General features: G+C 37.3%; 1 protein-coding gene across 2 annotated transcripts; it reads left to right on the forward strand.

The window, feature by feature from the left end:
- The first annotated feature begins 938 nt into the window (after nucleotides 1–938).
- LOC137944573 (uncharacterized) lies at nucleotides 939–27,838 on the forward strand. 2 transcript variants are annotated; one of them, XM_068790256.1, is made up of 11 exons: nucleotides 939–1,043; nucleotides 1,909–1,997; nucleotides 4,000–4,105; nucleotides 4,555–4,653; nucleotides 4,762–4,827; nucleotides 4,930–5,046; nucleotides 18,526–18,600; nucleotides 18,815–18,917; nucleotides 23,107–23,154; nucleotides 26,727–26,848; nucleotides 26,926–27,838. In XM_068790256.1, exons 1-11 carry the CDS (start codon nucleotides 987–989, stop codon nucleotides 27,025–27,027), a joined length of 984 nt encoding a protein of 327 aa, XP_068646357.1. In that variant the 5' UTR covers nucleotides 939–986; the 3' UTR covers nucleotides 27,028–27,838. The 2 variants fall into 2 exon arrangements, with proteins under 2 accessions (XP_068646357.1, XP_068646358.1); XM_068790257.1 differs by lacking the exon at nucleotides 4,555–4,653.
- The last annotated feature ends 102 nt before the right edge of the window (nucleotides 27,839–27,940 follow it).

The raw sequence follows: 27,940 nt of genomic DNA on the forward strand, positions 1-27,940 counted from the left end.
AAGTTAATCCTTTTGAAACTACACTTTGATATATTTCATTCAAGTATAATTTTTTTATAAAATATGCTTCTTGCGAGAGAAAGAATCTGATAGATTTTGGACTCTACAATCTGGCTGAACTCAGTGCTATTTCTTCTTTGGCCAGCATGATATTGACTCTTCCAATATTGACATGTCCTTCTAGAAAACTCAAATTGAGAATTTATTTGATAGGTTAGAAAATAAACTTGCAAATCTTTTTGACATATATCTCTCCATATAAAGTTTCATCCTTGATAGCATAAAACACCTAAAAAATTGAAACTTTTTGCTAATGTTCAAGCCTCTCTTGTTGTCAGATCTTTGTTGCTACAAATATAGATTTCTCTTTGCAAAAAAACTCTGATTGCCAAAATTCTCTTTGCGTTGGAAAGTAGAATCAAGGAACTTTTCCTAAATATATAATTTTTAATTATGAAAAGCCAGTGTGGAGGAGTGAATACCAAAGAAACAAAAAATACTAGGATATGAATGAAAGAGAAAATTAGAATACAAACCTAAAACACTAGAGATGATAAACCATAAAAGGATCACATTATCTCTGTGGGTTGACCAAGTAAACTCATAGAGCCTGCTTTGATACCACAAGTAGAATCCAATTGGAGCTCCTCATTCGATCTACATAGTCCTCTAGTAAGAGGAACTCTCCAAGAAAGAAGTTATTGCAATTCTCGTGTTTCTCGGTTGGTTTACTCGGATATTTGATGACCGTTAAGGTTCTTAGGTAGTCCGGGTTTTAGTACTCTGTTACTCTCCTGCGGTGGTCTGTTGATCATTAGATTACGGAAATTCCGTCGAGATATTAGTCAAATGATAAGGTGGATCCCACCTTCACAGTGCCGGAGGAGGTTATCAAATGTTGCAGGTCATATTGAATGAATGGTATGCAGAGAGTCACTCCCGCCATCCACATTTAGAATTGTAATCGCGGATATCCACGGGCTCGAATGGCCACTATCCTCGCAACTTCCACTGTTGCAAGTTTCCGATCTCCTCTTCCTACAGTAAACACTCTCCCTTCGAGCATTATCATGACATTTCTGCAATTACTTCATTTTCCTGCTTCTTGGATTTCTTGTACTTGAGTTGGAAGTATTTTTGATTCACGGCCAGACATGCCATCTTTCTCTGTGAAGTTAAAATCAACAGCGTCCCTATTTAGCTAGAATGGATTTGAGGTATTTGGCAATTAAAGTTCTTTCAAGTTCTCTGGTTGCTTGCTTTCGGCGACATAGTCTTCTTTAGAATGGAGGCTGATGAACTTGGTGGCGGCTTTTGCTGCCTGACGAACTGGATTTATTTACTGCACACAGACTTTTCTTAGGGGTATACTGGCTTTTACATGTGGTACTAGGACAGGTATCTCTGACATGCAGTAGCAGAAGTTCGCCATTGAATATCTGAGACTCAAAACTACCAGCATTGGGTTAACATAGTTACTGATTTACAGGCTTGATTTTTTCCCAGCTGCAGGCTTTTAATAATTTCCTTAGTTCTTCAGTCCCTGGAAAAAGTTTCCTTTGTCCTGGTCTTGGAATTATAGAAACTGAATACAATTAGTCGTACCTGTTGATGACCAAAGGTGGAACGCTGCCTTGCTGGATTTTCTCATTCATAGTATGAGAGAGAGGCCAACTGTTTTCTTTTTTCTTTTTAAGCCTCTAACTTTGCACTTCATTTGACCCTATTTTCTACCCTCTGAGCCTTGCTCTTTTTTTGAGTCTTTTAGATGTCCGCATGGAAAACGAACTACACTTACTAATGCATTGGTATGAGAAAAAAATAGTCTTTCTGACAGACACTTATTATGACGTTTGTATGACTTTGTAGTTCAATGTTCTATTAATTGATGTTCGATCTGTCATCCAGGGTTCGTGGCTACCAAAATTAAAGTTTGGAATTCTTGTTATGGAGAAGCTCGAATCCTTTCTCTTTAAGACTTCAAAATGGGATCACAGGCAAGTTTTTGTTTTCAAGAATCTGTTATTGTCATATGAATGCGTGGGTGCTGTGATTGCAGATGGGGATGACATCCTCCTCATATTAATTTGTAGCTTCATCTTAATTCCTAGTTTTAACAACAACTGGAAATCTACTGACAACGGTGCTAGTCAGTGAGCCTACATTTAGCACCACTGAAGCTTCTGTCTAACTCGTGGCAGTTCTTTTTAGACATTCATGATTGGCCATCCTGACGCCAAAGTTTTAGTCAAATAAGAGATTCTTGCATCTTCCCGCAAACCCAACTGCAGTGTTCAATTTGGAAACCCTTAACGTCTACCTGTCAACTGAATTTCACTTTAAGACAATTATCAACCCTTAACAACTTTGACATTGTGGAAGAGACATTGTTCTTCCAGAGATTGTATTTTAGTAAAAGTAAAGTTGAATGAAAGTTATACATTCTGCTTTGTTAGGCAATCTTTATTTTAGTGCTCATGCCAATCTTGTATTTGTAATGTTGTAAGCATATTCAATTGAAGCATGATGATTTCACATGCAATAATACAAATATTACTCTAAAAATAAGTTTATGATATTTGATTAATACATGTGACAATGACAAATAACAATAAAAGACACTTTGAAGCCTTGCTGGTCATGTATTTGCCCTGTTCTCTCAAATGTCGGTTTTTAAAGTTACTGTTTTCTTACATTTTCTATAATTGTATTTCTAACTGTATCAGTCTCCACCATTTTTCTTTAGCAAGTATTTTTCTCACAGTGGTCAATCTGTTTGCTAACTTTCATCATTTGGTTATGGCATTTTGATTGCAATATACAAAATCATGTACTTATACAGTTTGAGACTTGAGATGCAATAGTCACTTGAGCTGTCAATAATTGGTTGAGACTATTTTAATCAATAACCTGAATTCATTTAAGCTTCAATGTTGAAGGCTTTTCTTAGGCTGTGTTTGGAACACAAAAAGTGGAGAGAAAAGAAAAAGAAGAGAAAAGGAAGAGAAAGAGAAAAGAAAACAAAAGGAAAGATGTTTCTTTTCTCTTGTTTTGATGTCAATGGAAAATGAGAGAGAAAATGGAAGAGAAATATAGTTTCTCTTGTTTGGGTATACGTGGAAAATGGAAAAGAAAACAAAAATTAGTAATTTTTTAAAATTTTGATAATTAAAATTTTCTCTCAAGTTTCTATTTCTTTTCTTTCTCCCCAAATTCCATCATTTCGCGAGAGAAAATTTATTAACTGAGAGAGAAAGTGATTTTCCCTCTTCTTTTCTTTTCTCTCAATGATTCTCTGTTGCCAAACAACAAAAATAACTCTCCTCTTTTCTTTTCTGTGGGTTCCAAACAGGCCCTTAGAAAAATCTTTTTTTTGGTTGAATTTTAGGTTTTAGACAGTTTTTGATATCATTTTGTCTTCTGACCTTTCTAATTTCAGGATTTATGTCAAGTTTAACTAATTTCTTAAATGACACACTCTAGAATTCCATTGAATTACTATGGCATTTTTGAGCCACTACTGGTTTATCTGTTGGATTATTCCAGCTTAATTATTGATTTTAATTCTCTGGTCCCTTATCGGTTTTTAGGGCGAGGATGTATTGGTTACTCTTGAAAACCTACATGTTTCATTTTTTAGATTTGTTTCTTTAGGTTTCTATTGTATTGCCTTGTACTTCTTGAGTTTTCTTGTTAATGTTGTTTGCTCGCATACACAAAAGACCAACATGTATGGACACACATGAACATGCGCATAAATCTCCACATAAATTTTGCCAAACCTTTTAAGTCTTTTGCTGAATTTCTTTCTGTTTTGCTCTGTGTGAATGCTTTGCTTTGTGCTTTCTAATGTTTAGGTATCACTTCCATTTGATGCCATTTGGACTTCTTCTCCCTTCGATAAAACAAGAGTCTTTCAGATTTCAAATTAAACAGGGCCAACATATGTTGGCTAGTGTATACGAATGCCAAATGATCAGGTTTGGATTTAATAAACAGGAAAAATTTAATCTGTGCAGTCAAGAAAGATGCCGAGGAATCATTTAAAAAGACTGTGGAGGTTGATAGGCTAATAGATTCACTGAGGGATGCAAATCCAATTGAAGTAAGTGTGCATATGTATATAAGTCATTTGATCCTACTATTTTTCATAGACTGTACTCATGGTTCAATTCTTCCTGAAGAGTTCCTGAATTAATCTGATCCCATGAAGTGGCTTATACTTTGGGGTAGAAAGCTCTCTTTAACCAGTAAACTCTGACCTGCATAACTAGTGACACAACATTTAAGCACCTATCCTAAAGCTTGTAGATGGCACATCTGTTTTCACATTGCATTATGGTCTATAGGTTCCATTGGAAGATGGTCACTAAGCATCCCTCTTTTCAATATGGTTGAATAATGTGACCATCATCTGTCTTCTTTGACCATCAAGAGTAGCCCTCCAGATACTTTCATAAAACAGATCTTTGGACTCCTGTTTCTTATTTTTCAGAATTCTAAATCTCTTACACAAAAAGGTGCAATTCTAATTACCTTTTGTCTTCGGAACAGCTTCAAAAGCTCGTCATTGAAAATATCCTGGCATTCAATGAGGATTTCTGGATTCGTCTGGCAGCTAGAACTGAGACATGCAAATCTGATGATGATAAAGCATGGTTTTTTACTTGGTTGATGTTTTGTCATGTTTTTACTTGACCTTTTCCCTTATCTCCACTATAAGTGGTTATCTTATTAGATTTTTTTTTTTGCATATCATAGAAGGATTACGAGGAACTGGCATCATCAGTAATGAGTATAGTAGATCGCATTATACATAAGACCCATGTAAGCTTCTTTGTTCTATATTACGTTACATGTAAAAGTATTTCTTGTTCACCGTTATTATTGCTGTTATATTATTATTTTTTAAATTTATTACGTTTACAGGAAAAAATAGAATCTTCAACAGATGTTCTTAAAGAAATCTTGAAACCAGTAATGGATGAAGTGGAAGAGATCTCGTGGCCTCCAAAAGATCCACAATCTCTCATTTTGTTGGAAAAAGTGAGTGGAGGTTTTGGTTTTACTTGGATCAATATTATTTGTGAAAATAACAATACATCTTTTTCAAGCTTGTCTTACTCTTTCAATTAAAAACAAACTAAAAGTGTACCAGAAAATCCTTATCTGATATTGTGCTTATTGTTTGCTTTAATATTAAAATTTCTTGTCTGGATGTCTGGGAAGGCTGCTTCTATGTTGATCAACCAGTGGTGGCAGATACAAACATTCTTCTTAGTTGGTATTAAATATACAATATGGTGCTTGATAACTGTTAAGGAATAGTCCCACATGGATTAGTGAGTATAAAGATTTTGAGTTTATTAGTTGGGAAAAAGGTTTCCTAAGTTGACTAGTAATTTTGGGATATGGCATTGGACCCAATTTAACATGGTGTCAGAGCAGGTACTCATATGTGGGCTTGCACCTAAAATCTATATACTTGTAGAGCCACAAAAGAGGGCCTACACCTAAAACTATCCACTTGTAGAGCCACAAAAGAGGACCTACACCTAAATTATCCACTTATAGAGCCACAAAAAATGGTCTACACGTGAGGGGGAGTGTTAAGGAATAGTCCCACATGGATTAGTGAGTACATAGATTTTGAGTTTATTAGTTGGGAAAGAAGTTTCCTAAGTTGACTAGTCATTTTGGGATAGGGCCTTGGACCCAATTTAACAATAACAATATAGCAAAACTTTTATTTTCTTTAATTAAAATTATTATACGATTCGTTGGCCTTAGTTGATTATTAAGTGTATAACAAGTGCTGAATGTGAAGAAAGATGGAACAGATTGGAACAATGAAGTGGGTCGGTACCAATTTGAGAAGATATAAGATCTCCTAAACTCTGAAAAACAGATGAAATTGGCGAGAATTCTATCTGTCATTGGGATTGGTCAAATATCCTTTATTAATTCACTTTCTTGGTTCATGACAGACTAAAATGCCCTTACATCAATCCATTGACCATAACATCATTTTCTTCCGCTCTAAAATAATAGGAAATAAGCATAAATGACAAACATAAATAACTAACAGGAATAAATTGTTGGAAGATAAACTCAAACCCACACGACCAAGGAAGGTCCACATATCTAAAATTATTATAAGATGGGCCACATGACCACGGAAGGCCAACAAGATGGGCCCAAGCCCATAAGAAGTAGGACCCACAATGATTACCATGAGCTGGCATCCTTAACACATCAGTTGGAAGATCAAGAAGGATTCATAAAAGTATCTCTATCTTAGGGTCACTACCAAGAAGAGTTTTAGTTTGAGTTATGTTTGTCTTTTATCTATATTGAGTTATTTAATTATGTTAGGACTTATCTTTAAGTGTTAGAGTTTGGGTGTAATTGGGACAAGGGTAGTTTTATTGTAATTGGACTCTACTACCTTCCTCTATTATAAATAGAGGTTCATGTACTTTGATTACAATAAGTTATTGATGTCAATGAAGTATTTCACTTTTCCATAAATTCAACATGGTATCAGAGCAGGTTCTGTGAGTTGACTTGGTCAACTCACGGAGGTAACGTGATCATTTTCTCTAAACCCTAAACCCTAAACCCTAAACCCTAAGCCTAGGTTCATAGTTATTTTTTTTCAGTCCCTACACCCGTAGTTTTCTTTGAGTTTTTTTACCCCTATAAGTAGGTTTTTATATTGCAAATTATATATTGACGGAAAGATATTTGAGTTTACTTTCTAAAGAATGCCTATTTGTTCCAATCGGAGTTATCTATAGAGAGATATCGATATTTGAATGAGCGAAGGTCAGATTGCAAAAAGGTTCGAGCAGCAACAACAATCTTCCGATTCCGAGGTATTTTTTGCTATCAAGAACTAGAATTTATATGGAGAAATATATATCAAAAGAAATATCCGTAAGTCTATTCTTTTACCTATTTAACCAAATTTTTATCTGAGTTATCTGCAAAGAGAAATCGATATTTGAAGTAGCAAAGGTCAGATTGAAAAAGAGGTTCGAGCAGTAGCAGAAAGCTTCAAACTCCGAGGTATTTTATGCTATCAAGAAAGAGACTTTATAAGGAGAATTATATATCAAAAGAAAGATATGTAAGACTATTTTCTTACTTATTCAACCAATCCTCGATATGATTTTTTTTATAAGGAGATATTGATCTTGGAAGAGTCAATGGTCATTCTGGAAAAAGAGGAAAAACAGTACTTAGTTCGGCTAGAAGACAGAGACCGAAACCTATTAGATTATTTATCTTCTGATAATTATATTTTATGAAGATATGTTATACTTGGATGAAAGGTATTTAAGTCTAGTTTCAGACGAAGAAAATTTCATGTCAATCTGATCTATATTTAAAGATATATTCGCATTGGAAGAATCAAATGTCATGCCGGTATTCTGTTACATTGAAAATCCGAATTTAAGCCGATTGTTTTGCGTCACTGTTTGAGTTGATATATCAGAAAAATATCTCACTGCTCCCTGGTTTGAGGGCTTATTTATACATCTCTGTTATTTGTGTTTATTGCTACATCTATGATATTTTATTCAAGCTGGGATCACTGCCATTACCTTCCAGCTTGAGGGGGAGAAGTAGAAGAAGTACAAGAAGTACAAGAAGTACAAGAAAGAAGTATTTTATTTCATATGTTGTGAATAAGTTTATGTGACCAAAATATTCAAGAAAAGGGGAGCACAAAAGATGAAGCTTGTGCATCTAAGAAGAAATTTTTATATCGGATTATTTCATGGGTTCTTTTACAAAGTTTATTATTTGGTTCGTGTTATATGTGTTGGAAGATGGTCGTGTTATATTCAGCTGCAGCTATTATGTCTCTTTGGAGACATTATTATTGAAGAAGAGGTGGCCTCATGTCATCATTTATTTTACCCCTTCAAAAAGATCAAAATTATTTGTGGTTGGGAGTCCATGACAGAGGAACTTCATCCCCGTCAAAAAGATCAAAATTATTTGTGGTTGGAAGTCCATGACGGAGGAATTTCATCCCCGTCAAAAAGATCAAAATTATTTGTGGTTGGAAGTCCATGACGGAGGAACTTATTATTACATCTATGTAATCTCCCCCCTTGTAATGGCTTTTATGTCTCCTACCACTTGAGAGTCGTTGTCCTGTGGAGGGACACGGTGGTGGACACTTTAGAGCAATGCCGATAGACACACTACTGATAGAAGACGGAGTGTGCCCTACATCTAGCATTACGACTAGAGTATGAAGCAATGACTTACCGGCTAGGAGTGATTTTTACTCTCACTTATATAATGCCGCAGGGCCTCAATGAAGGACGCAACAGCGTGAGAGGGAGTATTGGAAGATGAGGGCATATTGGAAGATGTGCCATTTTATAAAAAAATATTCTATACATCATTTGTAGCAAGCTGGGAGTTCATGTTGTTCTCTCACCCCCAGCTTGAGGGGGAGTGTTGGAAGATAAGTTCAAGCCCACACGACCATGAAAGGCCTACAAGATGGGCCCAAGCCCATAAGAAATAGGACCCACAATGATTACCATGAGCTGACATCCTTATCATATCAGTTGGAAGATCAAGAAGGACTCACAAAAGTATCTCTATCTTAGGGTCACGACCAAGAAGAGTTTTAGTTTGAGTTATGTTTGTCTTTTATCTATATTGAGTTATTTAATTATGTTAGGACTTATCTTTAAGTGTTAGAGTTTGGGTGTAATTGGGACAAAGGTAGTTTTATTGTAATTGGACTCTACTACCTTCCTCTATTATAAATAGAGGTTCATGTACTCTGATAACAATAAGTTATTGATGTCAATAAAGTATTTTACTTTTCCATAAATTCAACATAAATAATCAAAAATAATATTGTAACTGTATCATTCTACCCCCTAAAAGAACTTTGCCTTGAAGGTTTTAAAAATCTGGACCTGCTGACGTTGTTGCTGCAACATTGATGTCTGATAGGATGGTGGAAGCTTCAAATAGACTCTGTTGCCAACCTAGAACTCTCGTTCAATATGGTGCTTGGCAGCTAGCTACGTCTAACAAATCTGAGTCGTGGTCACCTCCTTTAATTCGGGTGCCTCGACCAAATGGTAAGTAGGTCCCTCCAAATGTAGACAAGTGGCTTTTGACACATGTGTTCCTGCAAGTGACTCTGTAGTCCGCTTGGTTCCCCGTTTCAGCGGGCCATGATTTTTCAACAGAGTGGTTGGTCCTTTTTGTCAAATTCAATGTAAGGGTCAGTAAAATTCTAGTGGATGGTCCCAACAGTTTGGAGACACTCTAGGCCAAGTACCACATCCGTTCCCTTCACTGCAAGAATGTAAAACTTGACTGAGATGGAATTGCCTTGAATACCAAGAGGTACTTGTGACACACAAATGAACAGAAAGAGACTAATCATTTCCCACCATCACTTGAAAAGTTGACACTGTCGTTGGAACGAGGTCAAGGTTCTTGGCAACTTTCCCACAGTTGCATGCTGCCCTATCCAAGAGCACCGCTACTGTAGTCTTTTTTATGGTCCCTACTAATTTCTTGGTGTGAGGGTGTAAGTTCCTTGCACAACCTGAAAAGACACTATGGAAAAGAAGGCTGATAACTTGTTGGTGTCCTCAATCTCACCATTGTTGGCTGCTTCTTTGGGTTCTTCATAAAAGAGTAACTGGAAATGTTTGCACTTATGTCCTAGTGCAAATTTCTCATTACAATTAAAACATAATCATCATGCACATCTATTTCCATCTCCTCTTGAGTAAGTTGCACAAAGTGTTTGGACCCTGAGTTCGCAACTGGTTTCTGGGTTGTGTTTGTCACTTACTTTTTTTCAGGCTGAGGTGTGGGTTGGGCTGTAATGCATGTAGGAACCATTCCTAGGTTCTGCAGTATGTTAAGTTTCTCCTTCTAGGCATTTGCCAAACGTGTAACTTCAACCATATTCTTAAGATTAAAGGAACTAACCTCTGTGGGGATGTCTGTTTTCAAACTGTTGATTACACAATCTTGATTGACTTCTTGAGGCCAACCTAGAACTTGGTTTGAAAGGCATTCGAATTTGGCTCGATAAGCATGGGCTGTAGTTGTTTGTTTGAGTTTTGCCAAGGCGCCATGAAGATTTTCATATTCCTTTTGTCTGAATCTTTCGCAAAACACTGGGATATAGCCCATGAAGGTTCTCTGTTATCTTCCTTAGGTTCTAGTACCATTGGAGTGCCTCCCCTTCTTTTTAGAAACTAGTCAAACCCACTTTCAGGCTTTCTCTAGTTCCATGATACTCAAAAATTGCTCCACTTTCTTGACCCATGCTGTAGCTTTTTCGTAATCCACATATTTTAGACAGTCTAGATGCATCAGCCTTGCAGTAACACGGCCACGTTCTGAACCATCCGATCGACCTACTGTCAGAGAACCTCTCAGCTCCCTCTCTTTACTCACAAGCCTCTTTGTTAGAAGTTCTTGCAAAGCTCAATCTTTGAGTTTATGACCTTAAACTCCTTGTCAAAACCATCACAACACTCCAAGAGTGTCTGGAGGGTAATTGATATTTGCTATAAGAGTCAGTCATGCTGAAATATTTTCATCGGACATTTGATGTGCAAACTGAGAAATATTACTTGATGCTAGCCATTTTCTTTTGTTCAAAGAAGAGGAAAATTGATTAGGAACGAGGTACGCCCTTTAATTTTCTGGTCCGATCGTGAAGTTTGGAATATAAAATAAATGAAGCAAAAAGGGAAAAGCAGAATTGAGAAGAAGAGGAAAGAGAGGAAAGAGAAGAATAGAGAGGGAGAAGAGAAAGATCGGGAGGGGAAAAATAGTAAGGAGGAAAATTTTCTTATCATCATCAATCCTCACTAATCTGATTACAATCTATTAATAAAAGGGAAATTGAAATTCAAAATTCAAAAAAGAGATAAATCACTAACTGATAAATCTCGTAAAATCAGGAAGGTAAAAATAAAATAAAGTAAAATAAATGAATTACAAAAATATGGAATCACCCAACACAATGTGGTGGCTCTTGGTGGGGCCCGATGCCTCCGAGTGTAAACTTGGGTTGGTGGCATACTGGTGTCCCCCACCAACTCTCCCGGGGTAGGTGAATCTCGACCTCGTCGAGTGTAGCTTCTGGTGGCTTTGATAGTACTCGAACAAATATGAGTACAATTGCTGCAGTCTCTCATGAGAAATCCAAGTGTTGTTTGAGTTTGGGCGGCCCCCGCCCAACATACAAAGAAACGTTGAAATGCACCGTTCCTAGAAAAAACCACTTGTTCATCTAAAATAGTATCAATATGATCTTTTTGTGCTGGTAGGAGGGGAAGAGGGGAAGAGAGGAAGGAGTCAAAGGGGCTGCAGGGGTGGGAATAGGTGCTATATCGGACGAAGTGGTAGAGTCAGAAGGGGTCAGACAAAATGGATCATCAGGAATGGACGAAGGACCCCTGTATATTATCAAATCCTCAATGTTAAAAGTAGAGCGAATGCTAGATACAAGTGGCAAATCACAACATAAGCATTAGATCCTACGTTTTTTAGCACCTTAAATGGTCCTGCACTACATGCTTGCAGCTTTCGAGCGTGCTCTGAAGGTAGCTGCTCGGGTCAAATCCGAACAATGACATTGTCACCCTCATTAAATTCTTTAGCATTTTTGTGCCGTCGACATACATTTTGTATTGGGCATTACTTGCGTGAATTAACTTTAGCATGCAATTCTTGGACTCGACGTGCAAATGAAACGACGGACTCAGAAACCTTAGCATGGGGAGACATTGGTATGAGATCTAAAGGTTTCCGAGGTTGATACTCATGGACAATTTGAAACGAACTCATACCTATTGACCCATTCATTGAATTGTTATATGCAAATTTTACAATGGGAAGAATTAAGTCCCATGTCCGATGATGGTCACCAACAAGGCATCGAAGTAGGTTCCCTAAACTGCTATTAACGACTTTAGTCTGATCATCAGTTTGTGTATGGTAGGTAATCGAAAATTTCAATTGTGTACCTACTAAGTGCCACAAAGTTTTCCAAAAGTAGCTCATGAAGTGGACAAATCTGTCAAAAACTATGGTCTGAGGAAGACCGTATAGCTTGACGATCTCATCAAAGAATAGTCGAGCGACTCTAGATGCATCTGACGTTGTAGCGCAAGGGATAGAATGAACCATTTTGGAAAACAATCTACCCCAATAAAGATAAAATCATTTTTTCCGAAAGGTACGTGCTAGACCTAAGACAAAATCAATGCTGAGGTCTTGCCAAGGGCATGTAGGGACCATTAGGGATGTATGTAACCTAGTGTTTTGTTTCTTATGTTTACCCAATTGACATGTCCTACACTGTCCAACCAGTTTTGTAACATCCCTTTTTAACCTTGGCTAGTAAAATCAACTTTCCACCTCCTCAATCGTTTTATTTCACCTAAAATGTCCCCTTGAGTCCTCCCGCATAGAGTTTCCAAACCAAAAAGTCTCGCACTAACATACGGGGAACACGTAGCTTATCTGCTCGAAATAAATAGTTATCCTGGTGATAGAAGTCATAGATGAGGTGTTGCTGTCCCTTTCACAATTCAGTTTACACCTTACCAATGTCGGGGCAAGAGGCATAATCATATATGATCTCAAAACTGGTGACTTGGAAACTCATAGCGGATAACAAGCGAATCTTACGACTGAGGATGTTTGCCACTTTATTCACACATCCGGATTGGTGCTTAAAGGCAAAAGAGTATGTTTGTAGGTACCCGACCTATCACTCATGCCTACAATTAAGTTTCTTTTGAGAGTTGAGATATTGAAGGGCCTTGCGATCTGAGTACAAGACAAATTCATGCGGAAGGAGGTACTGACGCCAATAATGTAAAACTTGTACATAGAATTCCTTATCATAGGTCGAGTACTTTTATTTGCCGTCGTTAAGTTTTTCACTAAAAAACGTGATTGGATGTTGCTCCTATCTCAATACTCCACCTATTCCAATACCTGATGCTTCGCATTTGACTTCGAAAACCTTAGAAAAATCAGGTAATCTCATAATAGGTGCTTCTGTCATACGTTTCTTAATTTCTTGGAAAGCGCGGGAGGTAACTTTCAACCACAAGAACTCTCCTTTCTTCATGCAATCTATGATGGGCACCATGATGGAATTGAATCCCCTGATAAATTGTCGATAAAAAGTAGCTAAACCATAAAAGCTAAAAACCTCATGAATGGTAGAAGGTTCTGACCACTCAACGATTGTTTTTACTTTTTGGGGATCTGTAGTGATACTAGCAGGAGTGACCACAAAACCTAAGAAAAACACTTTATCTATAAAAAAAAGGAGCATTTATGAAGATTAGCATAAAGTTTCTCCTTTCGTAGTGAGTGGCAAACCTGACAGAGATGGTCAAGATGTTGGTCTTTAGTTTGACTATAGATAAGGATATCATCAAAATAGACTACTAAAAACTTGCCAAGGAATGGTCAAAGCACTTATGTCATTATGCTCATAAAAGTACTTTTGCATTTGACAGTCCAAATGGCATGGCCATCCACTCTTACACTCATCTTTTGTTTCGAAGGCTGTTTTCCATTCGTCATTCGGGCGGATCCGAATTTGATTGTGACCGCTTTTAAGGTCAATCTTGGAAAAGATAGTGGCTCCCATCAGTGTGTCTATCATATCATCCAACTAGGGATCTGGGAAGTGGTACTTTACAGTGATTTTGTTGATGGCTCTACTGTCCACACACATTCTCTAGGTGCCATCATTTTTTGGTGTGAGTAAGGCTGGCACAACACAAGGGCTTAGGCTTTCCCTGATAAAATCCCTTTTGTAGAAGCTCATTCACCTGCTGTTGTAGTTCACCATATTCAGAGGGATTCATTCGATAATGCGGTAGGTTCGGCAATGTGGCTCCTGGAACCAAATTGATAGCATGCTGGATATAATGCATAGGAGGCAGTGCATTAGAAAGGGCTTGGAGAAAAAACATCTTGGAAGTCCAATAAAATGGACTCTACCTTTGGTGGAGGATCTTCAGAGAAAGGCATAGGTGCCTCATGGGCTACCACAACAAAAATTGTAGATTCATGCGGGATTTCTTGCTCCAAATCTTTGGGACTAATGAAGTGTAGAGTTTTCCTTTGAGAGTTCAGTCGTCCCTTACACTGTATGATGGGCTTAGGTGGTAGTGGCTTGAGGTGGATATCTTTCCTTTTAACACAAAGGAGCAAATGTTTGAGTGCTTATAAATGGTGACGTCCAAATCATAAAGCCATGATTGACCCCGAATAATATGGCCCACGTCCGTGGTGATCACATCACACTGGATATTTTCCTTGTACTCAAGGAATTGAATAGGGACCAGACACTGTCCTTCAACTAAAATGGAAATGCATCGACCCATGAAACTCGATAAGGTCTGGGTGTGGCACGGGCTCAAGGCCTAGGTGGGTAACATTGCGGGACGATACGGCATTGATGCAATTGCTGCTATCAATGATGACTTTACAACCCTTTTTTTTTTTGAAAATACTTTACAGCCCTTGTCACCATACTTAATGTAAGTATGTAATATAGTAGTCCGACGCCAATCATTAGATTCTTTGGGCTGAATCAACTGCACCAAATAACGTTCATTCTGGGAATGGAAGGGGTGGTAGACCTGGTGCAACTTAGATTGGCTGAATTGTCCTTATATATATCTTCTAAAAGATCAAAATTGACAGGGTCAGGCTCGTACTCCATATTTTCCTGATCGTCTTGTGGTGACTTATGATCTTCAATGAGAAGAGCTCGAGTACTACAATTGGACGCAATGTGATCAAATCCTTGGCATTTGTGACACCGTATTCTAGAATTGAAAGTCTTTCCCTATTCCTGATATAGGGGGTTTTGAAGTGCGACTCACTCTCGGAGAGGGTGCCCCTAATATGGACTTTCCTAGCACTTGCAAATTGACGGTGGAAGGCCTAAGGTGTCGGATGTGTAGGCGGGAACTTGGAGGCTAACTCGTAATTATGTGCAAGTGCATAGGCATCCTCCATCGTTATGGCACCTCGAAGTAGCATTTTACGCTTAAGGTCATCATTGAGGTCTTTTTTGAATCGACTCAAAGTGATCACCTCATCCTTGATGATGGAGCAATGCATCCAAAACTCATCAAATTGAGTGATTTATTCGGTGACTGACTTATTTCCCTGCCTAAGATTGTGCTACTGATCTAAGAGCGTGCTTCACTAGGAGGGGAGAAGTATTTAGTATGTGATTTGAGCTTCATTTCCTCCCAATGTGTAATAGGAACTTCATGCCTTTTGGCGATATATTTCTCAAAATTTTCCTAGAAAAGTTGAGCAGTGTCGGTTAACTTCATTTTGGCAAACCTAACCTTCCTATCCTTAGATAGTTCATACCACTCAAAAAAAGGGTACATCTCGTGAACCCACATGGAAAATACCCATGGATCTAAATGACCATAAAATGCAGGGGCCTCGACTTTTATGTGTTTCAAAATTTTGTCTTTAGGCCCCTCATGGAGTTTGGGGAAGGATGCATGATTCCTAAAAGGAGGGAATATGTGAGGATGAGCACGAGGGAAGTCTTCCTCTTTGGTATCATACCCCTAGGAGACCTAACTTCTACATGGCTTTTTCCTTTGGTTGATCGAATTTCTAGGGCAGTGAGCCTATCATTAATGGTGCTGAGTTGTTCCAAAATTTGTTTGAGGGTATCATCTTTGGTTTCTATAATAAAGGATAATGCAATTGCTGACATGATGCGACTACTATGTAAATGCATATACTATTGAGTTCCCACAAGTAAACCCAAACAAACTCTATGCTTGTTAAAGTGTCTTGCTTATGGTTCGTTTTGTGACTAAGTCAAAATTCAAATCAACAAATATGCAAGACAAGAGTGTACAAACTAATAAGGTAAAGGAAAGAATGAAATTAAAGTAGTGACGTAGATCGCACCGATTGGCAAAACTTCAAAATAAACAATAAGAATTGAAACCACATAGGTAATGCAAGCACAAAAAAATAAATGTGGTTCCTTTTTTTGGGCAAGGATTTTGAGGTCTAATTAATGTTGGTACAACTAACTACCGACACAAAAATAACTATTAATGCAATCTAAGACAAACCGTGTACTACCAAAGAGGGGTAGAACGATGTAACTTGGTAGGCTGGAGCAAAAATGAACAAGCTGATAATGATTCTTCCTTTTTTTTTTTTTGTTATAAAGCTTTACAAGCGCGATCGGGATTAAAAGCCATTTGGGAGAGGGTATGAATTTTTTTTCTTTGAGTTTGGTTTTCCCCAACCAAGACTTTGGTTCGGTGCCCACAACGAGATGATGCTGGCTGTGGCAGCGGTTGTTCCGCTGATGACAACGATGGAGGTGGCGTTTTCAGCAGTGGTGAGGTACGTTACGCAACTACCGACGATGAAATGAAAGATCAAGCTCGTGTTTGATGTGGAGTGTCAGCGGACGACATCATTGGTAGACCAGTGATGGAAGGGCTGTAGGACGGTGGGAAGGCTTGAGCTATGAGTGGCAATGGCTAAAATCGAGGTTTTTGGTGGTGATGTGGTATCTGCGAGAGGCTGGGTGTAGTTGCAGGTGTCAACGGAGCCAGAGATGGAGGCCAGACGGTCGGTGAGGGCCAGCGATGGGAGGATCGGTCGATTGAGGAGAGTTGGTCGATGTTTGGATAGGTGTTGGGTTGGCGCGCCGGCGCTGCAAAGCTTTTGAAGTGGGCTCGAAGAGGAAGGGATGAAAATTGAGAAGTCAATTTGGGGAATTGACGAAAGGGTTGGTTTTAATTGAGCATTGGTTGGTTTCGTTGAAGCCGAAGGATGAGTGCTGAGAGGATGTCATTGCAGGAGAAAGCTCGTCGAAGGGATCTTCGGCTCTGATACCAAATTGATGAGGAACGAGGTAGGCCCTTTAATTTTCTGTTTCCGATTGTGAAGTTTGGAATAGGAAATAATAGAAGCAGAAAGAGAAAAGAGGAATTGAGAAGAAGAAGAAAGAGAAGAAAAGAGAAGAATAGAAAGGGAGAAGAGAAAGATCGAGAGGGGAAGCATAGAAAGGAGGAAAAATTTCTTATCATCATCAATCCTCACTAATCCGATTACAATCAATTAATAAAAGAGAAACTGAAATTCAAAATTCAAAAAAGAGATAAATCACTAACTAATAAATCTAGTAAAATCAGGAAGATAAAAACAAAATAAAATAATTGAATTATAAAAATATGGAATCATCCCACCACAATGTGGTGGGTCCTGGTGGGCCCGATGCCTCTGAGTGTAAACTCGGGTGACTGGTGGCATACTGGTGTCCCCACCAAAAAATAATGGAAGAAAACCGCACTGAAATATTGAACCTCACCATCTATATGCAAATAGCCCACGATTCAACCAGCTGCTTCGATAGCAATTAAGGTTGTCAAATTGGGTCCAAGGCCCTATCCCAAAATGATTAGTCAACTTAGGAAACCTCTTTACCAACTAATAAACTCAAGATCTTTGTACTCACTAATCTATGTGGGACTATTCCTTAACACTCCCCCTCACATGTAGACCCTCTTTTGTGGCTCTACAAGTGGATAATTTACGAGTAGGCAGTTTAGGTGTAAACCCTCTTTTGTGGCTCTACAAGTGGATAGTTTAGGTGTAGGCCCTCTTTTGTGGCTCTACAAGTAGATAGTTTAGGTGCAGGCCCACATATGAGTACCCACTCTGATACCATGTTAAAATTGGGTCCAAGGCCCTATCCCAACATGACTAGTCAACTTAGGAAACCTCTTTACCAACTAATAAACTCAAGATCTTTGTACTCACTAATCTATGTGGGACTATTCCTTAACAAAGGTTTTTGTGGAAACCTACCCTTCTATCGTGCCTTCCATGCGAAAACCAGCTCTTAGGTGACTAGAAGACTTGCTGTTTTCTCTCTCTATCTCTCTTTCTCTCTAAGTCTAGCCTACTTTAGATGCGCTCCATAGTCCGAGAAATTGTCTACTCTAATACCAAATGATACAATTTGTTGCCCCCCCTGATTATTAAGTGGATAACAAGTGTTGAATATGAAGAAGGATGAAAAAGATGGGAATAATGAAGTGGCCTGGTATTAATTTGAGTAGGTACCAGATCTCCTAAACATTGAAAAATAGAGAAAGTAGGTGGGAATTCTGTCTGCCTTTGGGGTCGGCCAAACATCCTTTATTAATTCACTTCCTGAAATGCCCTTTACATCAATCCCTTGATCCTACATCATTTTAGGCTGCTCTAAGATAATAGAAATGCACATAAATGATAGCAATAACCAACTAAGAGGAATAAATAGTAAGAATCATATAGTAACTGTATTAGATTAATCCCTGGTCTATTTGCATATTTTGCCTTTTCTTGACAACTAACGATGATTTTATTTTGTGTGAATTAAATCTGCCTGATTTCTCTCTCTCTTTCATTCTCCTTTTTTCTCCCCAGGAAGTAGAACAAAGAGAAAAAGATGGACAACTAGATGAAGGGTTTCTTTCTGAAGTTAATGCACAATTACGACAAGTGAGTCTTTTGGCACAAGCTTCATATCTGGCATTTTACTTAATTTTGGGCTTTTAAAGGCTTTTATTGTTATTTTATTCCTTTATCATTTTATCACTTATTTTGTTATTGGTGCAAAGAGATGTTGTTGTACTAAAAAAATAGTGTTTTTGTTGTTCTTTATTTTAATCTTTTAGGTTGTTGAATAGCTGAGTTTTGATAGTTTGTTTTTTAGGCAAAGGAAGATAAGGACAAACCGGGGTTTGAGGCTATGCTGCAAAAAGTTTTGCAACTTTATGCTGCCAAAACCCTATCAAAACGCAGCTATGCATATAAAGGTAGTATTGAGTCAGTCATTACATGAATTTATGCAGTTACATTCATATTTTGGATGGTTAATTTAGTCAATCTATTGTTTCTCCCAACTTTTGTGCATATATATTTGTAATAATTAAGAATTAAGAAGAGAGAGGAGAGAGAAGAAGGCAAGAGAGTGGAGAGAGAAGAGGCACGAGAGAGTGAGAGGAAAGAGTGCGATTAGTCCGACACTTATTGAGAAGTTAGTAGTTGACCTCATTTCTATTAAATATCACCTAAGTGAATAATAATGTATATTGACCAGAATACTCCTCTACACTTAACTCCTTATATCTTCGTAATTACATAAGATGAAAATGCTGAAAATTAAACCATGCAACTACTACATGAATTAGAACTTTCCTACTATAAAGGGATATCATTAGTGAAGTGAAAAGACCAAAATACCTATTATATAGAATTCAACCCTCATCCTCAAGCTGTAGTATATATATCAAGAAGCCCTGCTTGTTATAAAAATTCCCCCTCTTGTTTTCTCAAGGGCTCAATAAACATGTCTCCAATCTGGTTAGCAGATTTTAACATATGGAGTGACTATTGCATTACTTATCATTGTATGAATAAAATGATAACCTACTTCCACATTCTTTGTCCTTGCATGAAGTACCGAATTACTAGCAATTAAGATAGAAGCTTGGTTATCACAATGAATAGAGACAAAGCCGTGGGTGAAGTCAGTTAAGACAAGATTTCACTCAACATAGTTCATTTAAAACATGAGCTGTTGCTCAATCCTTTTCCTTAGCACTAGAATGAACCATCATTTTGTTTCTTTCTCTTCCAACCTATTAAATTCTCTCCAACAAATACACAGTATCCAGTGGTTGATTTTTTGTCCAACTTAGAACCTGTATAATCAACATTAGAATATCATATAATTTGCAAATGATCATGAGGCTTATATTGTAAGCCTTTACCCCAATGTGTATCTTAGATACCTCAATATTCTTTGAGTAGCTTCCAAATGGATCTTCTTTGGGTTCTTCATTAACAAACTAATCACACTTACAAGAAAGGAGATGTTTGATCGGGTTACTGTTGCATAATTTAATTGACCGACTAGTCTTCATATTTGGTCTTATCCTTGAGCATTGGATTATTTTCCTCATGAAGACTATGATTGACTTCCATGGGTGTCTCAACAGGCTTTGCTCCCAACAAACCATACTCCTTTAGCATATGTTAGTAACATTTTGTGGGTCAATACAACTCCAACCTTACATCTCGCTACCACAATACCTAGAAAGTACTTGAGTGGCCCTAAGTCATTTGTTTGGAAATGCCTCTTACAATGTTCCTTCACCTCTTCAATACCCTTAGCATTACTTCCAGACAACACTGTGTCATCCACATACACTATCAAACTACTCTAGACGTCTTTTTTTATAACAAACAATAAATAGTCACAATGAATTCTAAAGAAACCAAAGATATAACAACTTTGCCGAACTTGTCAAACCATGCCCTTTGGCAAGGTGAAAAATACCCTTGTTCAATCTGCACACTTATTCGTTCTCCTTTTGAGCAACATACTCAGGAGGTCACTTCATATGCACTTTTTTCCCCCAAGTGGAAATACATTCTTTATGTTTGTGAGAAAATCAGCTCAAACAACTTCTAACAGATGTCGATTCTGACGTTCTGCCACTCGATTGATGCAATATACCATATTTTTGACAAAAAAATCAAAACTTTGGTTCATAAATTCAAGGCTATTATCTGTACAAAAATACAAAGAGATGCATCAAATTGGGTTTTAATTTCATTATAAAAAATTTGGAATACATCAAACACCTCTGAATTCTCAAATAGGAGATACACCTAAGTAGTGCGACTGAAGTCGTCAATGAAAGAAACAAAATACGTAAATCCAAAGAAACTAGAAATTGGACAAGGTTCTCATATATCTGAATGAACAATTTCAAACAACTTGCTACTTTTGGTTTTGACTTGAAGGAAAACTAGTCCAATGGTGCTTGCTCAACTGACATGATTCACACTGAAAAGACAAACTGAAGAAAAAGTAGGGAATAGTTGCAGCAACTTCAATGGAGAAGGATGGCCTAGTCATAAATGTCACTGAATGGAGAAAATATAGCATGAAGGGTAGGTGAAGGCAGCCGGGGAGCCTTCTAGGTGGTATAGTCCTCTCTCACGTCTGAAACCAATCGTCTTTTTTGTTGTGAGAGTTTATAACACACAAATAGGGCTGTATATTTGAAAGACATATGGTAGAGAAAAAATCTTTTCTTTGTTTCTCTTGAGTGGCTATGTCAGTTGAATATGGTTGAGCAACTTTCTATTCTTGTAGAAGCCCTCTAAATTTAGCAAAGTATTCATAAAGATTATCTCCATGCTTTTCTTACACATCTTATGAAAAACATCATAAACCTTTTGAAGGCTGCTAGGAGTGGAATAAGTCTAGAACAAGTCCCAAATCTCTTGAACTGTATCCAAGTGAATAAAATTGTTAGCAACCGATTCATCCATCCTATTTACGAACTAGCTTATGACTAAAGCATCATCCTTCAACCATTTTTTATATGAAGGATCATCTTCAGTAAGAGGTGGCTGAGTCAAGTGTCTTGCAAGGTCTCTTTTAATTAGGAACCTCATCTTCAATAAGAGGTGGCTGAGTCAAGTGTCCAGCAAGGTCTCTTTTAATTAGGAACCTTTTTACTGATTTGAACCATGATGAAAAATTACTTAGACCCTTGAGTGGAATAGTGGTGATTCTCAAGAGATCTGGTTTGCTATAATCAGCATAGGTAGGGGACTTTTGTGAACTTTCAGCCATTAAATAGCCACAAAACTCAAAGAAACTCTAGTGTTTCAAGAGAACAAACACTAGTACAATTTAAACATCAGAAGGAGAGGAATTAATCACTTGCAATAATAGCACAATGGCTGAAAAAACAACTTAACTTAAAAAATTCAGCACATTTGCATACTCAACGTGCATGAAAATTGAGAAAACTATGAACTTTGGCTCAACTTCATCATGATTGGACTATATTAGGCAATATATCAAGGCTAATACACCCATGAAAACTTTAGAATCCTTGGATGAATCAAACTCTTAAAAGACAGCACCTTGAAACCTTAACTTAGGGTTTGATGACTCAAAATTGATAAAACAAACAACAAACTCTAGCAATTCTAATCAGAATTCACTAGTGGAATTTCCGTAAACATGATTAGAAATTTATGACATCAATTTAACACAATTTTGAAGCCATATGCTCAACAATTCAAAACACTGGATTTCAACCCTCATATAGGCTTCAAAAACGATTTTTTTGAGAGAAACTTGGAATTTTAATTTGAAGGACATCAAATGAAGCATAAATATGAATTATTGGGAATTTAAAACATGAAGGAAGATGATTTTGGAACCTAATTTAAACTGGAGACCTGCTGGAATTTTTTTCAGCACTCATGAGTTGATGAGGACGACCCTTTTCATGCCTTTAAAACAACTTTACTTCACTTTTGAGCAGCTTATTAAAACCCTAGAATCTTTGCTCTGATACTATGTTAGATTCTAGAGTTGCATGTCTAAAAGAGGCTAGAGTAAGAGGTAAGAAGGAGAAGAGGAGAAGAGAGGAAGAGAGGAGAAGGCTAGGCTTGAGTTCTAGAGATAGGGTTTCACACACTAGGAGAGCTCGTTGGTAATGGGCCTCTCCCCCTTCATATATATTAAGGAGGGTTAGAAACACTAGTACAAGTGAAAGAAAAGAGGGACTTAAAGTCCTACAAATTACAAGTTGTGCCACTCATCTACTTAATTATAAGATATGCCACTAATGCTTCTTAAAACTACTATTGGAAGCTGGCATCTATGATTGATGTGCCAGTTTGAGTGGCAGCATTAAAGTATATTTTGGGAATAAAATGGGTATCTCAGGGTAGTGTTTGAGTATAATAGGGAAGAAGGCTCCTTGTAGAAGTCCTAATTTAGTCTCTGAGTTTTTTTCAATCTAAGAAACTTGTAGTATGCTGCTTTAAATAAAGTGTGAGAGGTCGAACATGTCATATTTGACTTTTCTTTTTTCTCCTCTCAGATTTCTATTTATACACTGTTTTTGCATTATAACAGCTTTTCATTTCTTTGTGCTGGTCTTTATTTCCATTTTTTTTTTTTGGCAGGGTCTAAAGTTTTGAAGTCTGAGCAATTCCTTGAATCTTTAATCAAAGGTAATATCTTGCCATACATATGCATTGCCAAGAAATGCTTTTGTATGATTAATTAAACCCAAAAAAAGAAAAAAATCTTATGGTTGAGTTGTTGGCCCCGTGGTTACATTCTGACTAGCTTCTAATGTGAGGTCTTGGTTCCAAGTATTAAAGGCAAGTATCTGGGGTTGTGTGATACAGCCCAATATTCCAGAAAAAGAAAAAGACAATTTAAAATCAGATTGTTCTTTTTGTATATATTTATATCCCTACTTCAATATCTACTTTATGCTTTGAAAATGAGGAAGTTACGTGGAGCATATGAAACTCTTGTTGTTTATTGTTATTCCTCTGAAGCCAAGTTAGATATGCACCTATTTGATTTCTGAGTTTTTATTCTTTAATAGAGTTATTAATTTTAGCTTTAGCCAAGACCAACTGGTCCTATGATATGATTCTAGGCAAAGAACAAGTTCCTTCACACAAGGCAGCTCTCTCTTTGGAGTCAAAGTTGAGCTGAGGGTCTTGTTAAAGCTCAACTACAGACCTGCTAACTTAACAAACTTACTAATATAAGACTGTCCTAGGACTGAACTAAATAAACTAAACTGGGTATATAGCAGACAATTATCAAAAGAAACAAACTGGGATAGGGGATGCCTTGTACAACACCAGAGTCCTTTTGGAAAATCTATAGGATGTTCAATTACAAAAGTTGGATCTTCCTGTGTGTTGGACAAAGGCATATGCATGGTAGGTATATATATATATTGCCACCTGCATTAGGAGCAGCAGGTTCAGCAGCACCACGTATGCTCTTGCCTCGTTGCCTGTACACATGTAATGGCTTTGTGGGCTGTTTTGCATTAGGAGCAGCAGGTTCAGCAGCACCACGTATGCTCTTGCCTCGTTGCCTGTACACATGTAATGGCTTTGTGGGCTGTTTTGAAACTGTGCTCGGAATAGGCTCAGTCAAAATAAGAAAAGGAATAGACATGGGAACTTCAACTCTTTCTGCTAAAAAAATGTGACATCGGCTGAAATATTCATCTTATTTAAGGGATCATAAAATTTATACCCCTTTCGTGTTCTCAAATGACCAAGGGATACACATTTGATACTCTGATGGGACAATTATCTACCACAGGCAAAAAATTATGAACGAAGGAAACACAACTAAATATACAAGGAGATGAAGCAAAACAAGGATACATCTAGACAGAACCTTGATAGGAGATTTGCCATTCATGATATTAGGAGGAACTCTATTGATTAAGTAACTTGCTGTTAAAACAGCTTCACTCTAATAAAGTTTAGGCATATTCATTTGAAAAAGAACTGTCTGGTCAACATCTAACAAATGTCTAACCTCTTGCTCTACTACTACATTTTGTTTTGGAGTATAAATGCAGGTTATTTAGTGTATTATACCATTTACTGCACACTAAGAAGACTCAAATTTCTTTGTATTGTTAGAATGCAAACAACAATTGTGGGCAGAAAATTGAACTTTTATTTTTGGATAAAACTATTTAAATACATCACAAACGTCAGATCTGTCTTTCAGCAAGAATAACCCACTGACTTGACTATTATTATCAGCAAAGATAATACAATACTAATGCCCAAACAAACATTTAACCTTAAATTGGTCCCAACACATTAGTGTGAACGACTGAAGAAGGCTGGAACTCCTTTTGTTAGATGATAACATAGCTCTATGATGTTTTCCTAACTGGCCTGACAATCAAAAGACAATTTGATGCAAGAAACGTAATAGTTGACGTATCTCTATAGATGTAGGATTTGAGTCTCAAATGCTACTAGTAGGAATCAACTTTTGTCTTCTAGGCATATAGGTCTCAATCTTCTCCACCATTTAGATAACATAATCCATTCTGTTCATGACCACCATCAATGGTCTTCCTCATCTGAATGTCCTGGAAGACACACTTAGAAGGAAAGAATATCACTAGGCAATTTTCTTAGAAAGTTGGCTAACCGATAAAATATTTATTAGAAATTCAGGAATCTACAGAATAGAATTCAAAGACAGAAGAAGATATTGGAACAGATCCTTGATGGCAAACTTTGGACTCAGATCCATTAGCCAAGGTAACTGAACCCAAGATTTGGCGAGAAGATAAAGAAGAAAAACACTCAACTTACCTTCATATGTGCAAAAACACCAGAATCGATCAGCCAAGGTTGAAGTGAGGGAGAGACTAAAGTACCTCTATGGGCTAGTGTAGCATTTGCATAGGAGGAAGCAGTTGATGTAGACTATAGACTTGTAGATCGAATGAACTGTTGAAAAAACTTATGACACTCATCTTTATACATAGAGGCAGCATCAAATTGAGTAGTGGACTGAGGAGGAGCACTTGCATCTTGGGATACTTAATTGGCCCACCCAGGTTTCCAAACTTATCCTAACATTTTGTTTGGCATATGATTTGTAGAACCACAATGAATGTATGACTGAAATACCCTGCCTGTACCTCCACCTCTCCCCCCTTTTGTTTTCGACCTCTACCTCTTTGATTTCCACCTCTACTTCTACCTGCTGGATCTGTAGTTGTATTTAACGCAACAGAAGTATCACTCTTAGGTGTAATTGGGGGGAGTGAGTTAAGGCTGACTTGGCTCTAAGGCCTTACCGCGATGGTCGATCCGCATACTGACTCAGCGTAAGGCGTTGATTAGGCTCCACCCCCTTTCCAACCCCCACGACTGACTCAGCGTAAGGCGTTGATTAGGCTCCACAACTTAACACCTACAACAAGCAACCAAGAAGGTTGAGTAGGCACATAAACTGTTCTTAGAGATTGTTGTAGGTGCGAGAATGAATCCCAATATTTTTGTAATAACTACTTGGAGTTAGAATCTAAGCATGATCTGACGCTCACATAAATAAATCACTATAGAATGAACAAACATGCCCCAAATAACTTGAATAAAACAGACAGTAAAGACCATTGTCTAATCTACCCCTTAAGTGAGCATCATCAAAGGATCACCTTCTTCATAACAAAAAACCCTTATTCTGCCTAACTCTCAACAATTAGTATTTCTGTTTAAGTTAGGGTCTTTATTTTTAAATTAGTGAAGCCTAAAGTAAGCAATTTTTCAAGTTACAAATGATTTTCTATTTCTACATTTATTTCTAACAAGAACTAGCTTTAATAAGTTCTAGTTTGAGTCTGTTTCTAAAATGGAACAACTTTGACGTTTTCTGCTTTGTTGAATGTCTATCCTATATAAAGGCTTCGTGTGTAACAGAAAACGTTCTTTCTTATGATCCCTATAGAATAAACTTATCCTTTGTTTTATTCTCTATTTGCTATTTTTTTAGTAGCTGCAAAAGTCCTACTTTTTGTCTTTCAAGTTTTACCCATCAAACCTAAACTTAGATTGTATTTTGTAAGTTGTTACTGAAATCTAGGTTGCCTCATGCTCTAGTCCAGGCTTCCAACTTGCGTGTTCGAAACCATGAGTTGGTCTTTTTCTTTGTCATTAAATGTATACATTTGCCCTGGCTTATGCTTTTTCAGTCCATGAAAGATTGCTGACAAGTTCTAATTCTGATACAGCTCCTGAGGATCAATGGAATAGGTTACTAATTGATGGACTATCAGTGGGTAAAGGAGAAGTTTCTGCAGAAGAATTTTATGCTGTTGTTAAGAAGCGAATCGAACGGACTCTAATCCGAACAGTATGTGTTCATGCTTAAGACCCTTAAAATTCTCTATAAATTTCTGTAGTGCATAATTTATTAAATCCCATTTCCAGGAGGGAGGGTCTTACCAACAGCGGATCCTCACAGAATATTTAAGAGGCATACAGTCTAGAGCACAAGAAACTGTGCAAGCTCTTAGGGAGCCACAAGATTGACCTTGTATTACACTACCTTCTATTTTCACCCCCAGGATTAATCAACTCATTTTTGTAATCTCTGGGCATATAGTTCTCCTTCTTGAAAATGATTAAGAATCAGCAAGTGATCAAGCTGGTCTATCGCTTTGTATATAGTCGCAACATGTTTCCTATTCCTTATGTTGCATGCAGGAAAGATGACCACCTGACCGAGCCAGGTCCGTTAGGGCCTGTTTGGAACCCATAGAAAAGAACAAAAAAAAAAAAAAAAAAGTAGAAAGAAAGATATTTTCTGCTGTTTGGCAGCAAAGAAAATTTATTAACTAAGAGAGAAAGTGATATTCTCTCTTATCTTGATCAAGTTAGTCTATTGCTGTATATAGTCGCAACATGTTTCCTATTTCTTATATTGCATGCAGGGAAGATGACCAGTTGACCGAGCCAAGTTTGTTAGGGTCTATTCGGAACCCATAGAAAAGAAAAAAAAAGAAAAGAAGAAAAAAATAGAAAGAAAGATATTTTCTATGTTTGGCAATAAAAAAAATTTATCAACTAAGAGAGAGAGTGATATTATCTCTTATTTCGATCAAGTTGGTCTATCGCTTTGTATATAGTCGTCGCAACAAGTTTCCTATTCCTTATGTTGCATGCAGGGAAGATGACGAACTGATTGAGCCAGGTTTGTTAGGGTCTGCTTGGAACCCACAAAAAAGAAAAAGGAAGAGAAATGTATTTTCTATTATTTGGCAGCAAAGAATTATCGAGAGGAGAGAAAAGAAAATAAGAGAGAACTCTCTTAGTTAATAAATTTTCTTTAACAAAATGATGGAATTTGGGGAGGAAAAAAAAAAAAAATAAAAACTTAATAGAAAATTTTAATCATAAAAAACTTAAAATTTACCAATTTTTTTTCCACGTATATCCGATTAAG

Source organism: Aristolochia californica, unplaced genomic scaffold (assembly GCF_029961685.1).
Source record: "Aristolochia californica isolate CCGP_79_NKW_82.1479 unplaced genomic scaffold, dmAriCali1.0.hap1 SCAF_11, whole genome shotgun sequence".
Classification (NCBI taxonomy): domain Eukaryota; kingdom Viridiplantae; phylum Streptophyta; class Magnoliopsida; order Piperales; family Aristolochiaceae; genus Aristolochia; species Aristolochia californica.

Coding starts and splice junctions, on each gene's coding strand:
- LOC137944573 (XM_068790256.1), top strand. CDS start 987: ATGGCCACTATCCTCGCAACTTCCACTGTTGCAAGTTTCCGATCTCCT. Junction 4,828..4,929: donor GCATTATACATAAGACCCAT/GTAAGCTTCTTT, acceptor TTACGTTTACAG/GAAAAAATAGAATCTTCAAC. Junction 18,601..18,814: donor TTAATGCACAATTACGACAA/GTGAGTCTTTTG, acceptor TTTGTTTTTTAG/GCAAAGGAAGATAAGGACAA.